At 32.6% G+C, this 6,000-nt stretch overlaps 1 protein-coding gene across 1 annotated transcript in view; it reads left to right on the top strand.

Annotated features, from left to right (window-relative positions):
* The window catches only part of NUF2 (NUF2 component of NDC80 kinetochore complex), a 34,355-nt gene extending 28,558 nt beyond the window's left edge, over positions 1–5,797 (top strand). The window contains exon 14 of the mRNA XM_012468890.2: positions 5,353–5,797. Coding sequence (XP_012324313.2) covers positions 5,353–5,487 — 135 coding nt within the window. The 3' untranslated portion in view covers positions 5,488–5,797. The remainder of the gene's footprint in view (positions 1–5,352) is intronic.
* Positions 5,798–6,000: the final 203 nt, after the last annotated feature.

A 6,000-nucleotide genomic window follows, 5' to 3' on the forward strand; every position in this document is an offset into this window, starting at 1 on the left:
ACCCAATTTGTAAAAATTCTTAAAGAGCCACAATAGACAATTCCCATATCTATTTTCAGTACCTTATCCCCTGAAAGATTATGTTGTTAAAACTTGCACATGTGAGCATTATCTCAAGGCTACTTTAAAAAGTAAGGAAAGAAAAAGGAATGGAGCAAGGAAAAGAAGAAGGAAACAGAAAGTAAAAGAAAATAAAATGGTTGGGATTTCCTTTCCACGGTCTTCCCAATACACTGGTCTGCTTTTTTTCTGTTTTTTTTTGTTGTTGTTGTTGTTTTTTGGGTTTTTTTTTTTCTTTCCCTATACTTCAACTACTTTTCTTTTTCTGTCTCTTAACTGGATATTCACCAAGATTCAGTCTCTCTGGCTTGGTGATTAGAACGACAGCAGATATTTAATTCTGCCTTTTTTTTTTTTTTGAGACAGAGTTTTGCTCTTGTTGCCCAGGCTGGAGTGCAATGGTGTGATCTCGGCTCACTGCAACCTTCATCTCCAGGGTTCAAGCAGTTCTCCTGCCTCAGTCTCCCAAGTAGCTGGGATTACAGGCATGCGCCACCATGCCCAGCTAATTTTTTTAAAATATATTTTTAGTAGAGACGGGGTTTCTCCATGTTGGTCAGGCTAGTATCGAACTCCTGACCTTGTGATCCGCCTTCCTTAGCCTTTCAAAGTGCTGAGATTACAGGAGTGAGCCACCATGCCCGGCCTAATTCTGCCTCTTAACCAAAGCAAATCAAAAAATATTTATGTGTTATCACATGGTCTAGGAACATTTAGTGAACCAGTTACTAACACATTAGTAATTAGTTACTAACTCAAATTCAGGGTACCTTTGTCTATCAGTCATAAGAGATACCCATGCCATCTTATATTACTTTGAGTTTTGTGCAGGTATGTCTTGCCAGTTACATTTTCCATTTCTTGACAGTAGTAATTGTGTATTGTTAACCTGAGCATATCATGTCAAACAATGCCTAGAATGACGTTATGTATAGTATGCTTTCTATAAATATTTATAAAATTGAAAGGTCATCTAGCATAGTGTTTATTAAAACTAGCTTGTATATTAGAATTCAGTGAGGAATTTTAAAATGAACAAATCCTCACCCAAACACACTGATTAGAAACTCCAGCAATGGGGCTATGCTTTTTTAATGTGGCATTTGAGAACCACTGATAGGTTTTGCTTAATTGTTTTCAGTGGTATAGTGCTACTCAAGCTCTTCTGCTAGGGCAATTTTAGTTGTTAAAATTCTGTCTCTTATTTTGGGTTTAAAATATTTATTTCTGTACTCTATAGTCAGCCTGGATCTTCTCTCTGGAGCAAATGTGTACCCTTTTCTGCTTACTAATCCTTCAGACATTTGAGGATAATGATCATGGTTTCTTTCAGCCTTCTCATATTCAGGATAATTAGTACCAGATTTCCACCATTCTTCATGTAGCTTCATTTTCAGATTTATTACTATCTTGTTTACTGTCATCTCTGTTTGCTACCTGTCATTATTCATAAGATTTAGAACCCAGTGTAACCAGCTAGACACAAAGCACATTTTTAGTGAAGCATAATACTGGGTTAGATTTTTAGCAGCAGCATCTTGCCCTTGACTCATATTGACCTTGTGATCAACGAAAGAACTCCTGTCTTTTCCACATACAGTTCTCCCATGTTAAAAGTTTTTCACCATACGTTAGTGCAACTGTTACTTTTAATTCAGAATTTTACCATTTTAGGTTTTATTTATTTCAACCTAGATTTCAAAAATGTCAAGGTCAGTTTAAATCTATCAGTCAGTCTTCCACCTATAACTATTTCTCATTGCTTAGTGTCACCTGCAGATTTGATCAGCATGCCTTTTTCTTCAAAATAAAAATGTTTACTAGAGCAAGGCCCTTTGCTGCATTGTAATTTTTTCCTCAGAGAGGCATAGAACTATTAATCAAAACTTTGGGTACAATTGTTCAACTTGTTAAGTTGTTCTTACCTACCTGGATTCAGGCTACATTGTGATAATCCATTTGTTACACAAATGGGAAGGTCTCTAAATACTGCAGTAAAATCAAATACTTAATGTTAAAGAACTCTGCTTAGCTTACTTCGTAATTATCCTTCATGAAAAGAAAAATAGGATATGTTATGACTGCCGAATTGTTCTTTGTGCAGTTCTTTTGCATTTTGTGATTGTCATATTTTTTTTTCATTAAATGTTCTTTTCCATAGATAATTTATCTCTTCTAGTTTCAATTATTATCTTCATTTGTATAGCTTTCAAAAATCTGTATTTCTTGTTCTGGCCACTCACAACAAAAATAGTATTTTTAAATTATATTCAACATTTTCCCACATCTGACCTCTTCTTCACTTTCTCTGTCTTTCCCTTTTCTTTTTCTCTCTTTTGCTCAACTTCTTCATAAATTTCTTTATATTTCTCAATGGCATCATCATTTTCTATCACAAAGATAGAAATTTTGGACTTGGGGGCTTTAGATAATCCTGACATTCAGATAATCACTAAGTTAATTTCATGATTGCTTTTACATGGCGGTCCTCTTCATACATGTCCGTAGCCCTTCTTACTATTATACATCGCCTAATTTTGTAGTCGTCATGGATTGCAGCCACATTTGCTAAGTTTCCTTGACTTTAAATTCTTCTGCATCAAATATGCCTTGAATATTAAGTACTACCACATTCATCCTGCTAAAATATTATTCTCAATACTACATTTTCTTGCTTAAATCAAGAGCCATTTTCTTTCAGTTCATTCATTCATCCAGTCAGTATTTCAACAAATGGTCTATGTGTCTACTGGCTGTCAGGCTTCACACTTGATTCAGAGAGTAAGCTGTAAACAAGGCAGGAATGATTTCTACCTCTAGGACTTTAAAAATTTTATATCTAAGCTAATCATTTCCATTATTTAAGGTCTAGTAGAAATTATGTCTTTCACATAACTTTGACTTCTTTCAAGTATGTTTCTCTCCTCTCTTAAATAGTATAGCACTTCCAGTCTATTCCAAATAATCTGAATCTGTGCTGTCCAGTGAGGAGCTATTAGTAATATATGGCTATTTACATTTACATTTAAATTAATTACAATGAAATGAAGTAAAAATAATTTTGTTCCTTTTTTGCACTAGCTATATCTCAGGTGCTCAATATCCAATCTGGTCTGGTTGTATGTTCAGTTAGGAAAGAAAGCATAATTGGTATATTTCATTGTACTATTGTACTATTTACAGTGCTACTTATACAAAGTACTCAATAATATATTTGGTTGATTAATTTATACTTATGTGATAAATGGCTACACTGGCTATAAGACTCCATTGATAGTGTATAATCTTAAAAATTTATTATTTGAAAAGTGAGATAGTTATCTAGACTGACACTATCCAGCAGAACTTTCTGCTGTAATGAGAATGTTCTTCTGTATTGCTCAGTACTATAGCCAGTAGGCACATGTGACTGTTGAGTCCTTGACATGTGGCTAGTGTAACTGAGGAACTGAATGTTTAATTTCATTTGATTAAATTCTATTAAACTTAAGTAGCCACATGTGTCTAGTGGTTGCTATATTAGACAGCACAGAACTAGCCTTTGAGTTTAAAAATATTTAACTTCGATGAGGCCATCACAGTAAGACTTACTTATTACATGTGAATTAGGGTGGATTAATATTATAAAATTCCACTTTGGTGTAGAATTTAATCGAAAATGCAAAAATACATAATATTTGTCAGGGCTATGATCTGTCACCATTAAACATCTTGTGAGGGTTGGCTTAGAACTTCAAATATTTTTGCCTCTGTGCCTGTGCCACTGGAATTGGGCCTTAATGTGTCATTCAATTGTTGTGGCTCTACCAGCAGGATTTTTCTCCTCTTTGAGAGTGTATTTGTTCTCAAAAGGAAAGTGTTCCTTTGGGTATTTTGAAATGGTTGGTTCAGATACGTACAGATTGTATATCTTAATTTAGTCACACTTCGTTTTGATAGTTTCTCGTAAGTAATATCTTTCTACCAAATTTATTCAGCTTTCTTTTTAATATGAATAAACATACACCCCTATAGAACTAGAAAGTTAAATTGATCTATAGCTGCTGAATGTGCTGATTTTTTTATAATGGCATTCACACAAGCTAGCAACTAATTCACCTTATTTTTCTTACAAGATTTAAGAAATAAAGCCTTCAAAAATTTTGATTTATTTTCCTAATGGTTCATATGCTATCATAGTTGTAGTAATTTGATACCTGCTTAGATCTCAGAACTCTAAACACACTTTTCTATTTTTGTGTTAGGATTTAAAAACTGTGTTTTGATTTTTGGAGAATATTTAGTCTTAAGCATATATTTACATTCACTTAATCTGTAGCAATAGTCCTCAAACTTGTATAGGTAGCAGAGTTGCTGGAAATAGTGTTCTTTTTTGGGACACTGAATTTATACTGTATCAAATTATAATCTATGTAATTTATTCAAAATCAGATAGTATCTTTGATAGAATTTAAACTGAGATAAGTAGTAGCCAAAATTATAGGCTCAAGAACAATTTAGTAGGAGAGACACTTAAAATTGAGAATATTGTATTCATTTACTGCTTTTCTTCCCCCACTGGAAAAAGGTGGCTATTTTATTTCAGTGGCAAAACATGTCCTGTAACCTTGTAAATAAAATACCAGTTTCTTGTGGTATTATGTATATTATAGTTCGAGAATTGTTTTGTCTAAGAGAAATGAATAATGAAAGGAGGGTCAGTATTATATTTGGCAAGCATGATATTGAAGAAAATGTGTGGAGATGAATTTGTTTATTTATAAAAATTGTTCTTTTATGTTTTTAAATTCTTAGCACATCCGTATAGACTTGAACTATCTGCTCAGTTTATTCAAACTCTAAAAGGTATTAATATATTTTTCAGTCCTTTAGATTGCTTATTAAATTTGTTTGCATACCTTTTAAATGGTAATCAGGGTCAAATACAGAGAGTATAATTATCTACAGTAATATAGTTATTTTCCATGTTTAATATGAAAGCTGTAACGTAAAATTATTCCTTGATGATTATAAATATGTTTGTTCTTAATGTATTAGAATCCTAACCATTGTCTCACGTCTCTGCTTTGTTTTTTTTAAGTAGCAGACTTATTTGATGTGTTTGCACAGCTTACAGAATGAATTTTTCATAAAAGCAGACATAGACATGCACATTTGTATGTGTATGCATAGGAGTTTAGGCTTTAAAATATAGGGAATTAATAAATATGAATAAACTTGGAATTCTTGTAACTCATTTTTAGTTTAAGCTTTGCATGGAATAATTATTATTCTGTTTTATTTTCTACTTAGGAAATATTTCTAAACTTGAAAACTGCTTTGGAGAAATACCACGAAGGTATTGAAAAGGCCGCAGAGGACTCTTATGCTAAGATAGATGAGAAGACAGCTGAACTGAAGAGGAAGATGTTCAGAATGTCAACTTGACTAACAAAATTACACGTCTTTTCGTAAATGGCTTGCCATCTTTTAATTTTCTATTTAGAAAGATAATAGTTAAGTTGAAGCAAATGGAAGTATCAGAAGTACCAAATAATGTTGGCTTCATCAGTTTTTATATACTCTCATAAGTAGTTAACAAGATGAATTAGGCTTTTAAAAATTTATAATTAAAATCATTGTACAACTATTCGTGTCTCTACTTTGCCCTTTGTTGTAAATAGTTTGAGTAAAACAAACTAGTTAACTTTTAAATATATATATTTTTTCTGTTACTATCATGGCTGTTGTTTTGTTTATTGACACAGAGAGTTGTGACATTATTCAGTTCAGACTGTGCCCTCGGCATTGTGGTCGGGATCTCATTTGATACTTACTTAAGCAATTCTAGGTAGATATTTTTATCACTACTTCATAGATGAAGTAATTATAAAGGTCCTAAAAGATGAAATAGCTGAAGCAAAATTTGAACTGCGATCTGTATGATACTGAAGTCTAGAA

Source organism: Aotus nancymaae, unplaced genomic scaffold, assembly GCF_030222135.1.
Source record: "Aotus nancymaae isolate 86718 unplaced genomic scaffold, 86718_ANA_hifiasm-v0.15.2.pri h1tg000108l, whole genome shotgun sequence".
NCBI classification, from domain to species: Eukaryota; Metazoa; Chordata; class Mammalia; order Primates; family Aotidae; genus Aotus; species Aotus nancymaae.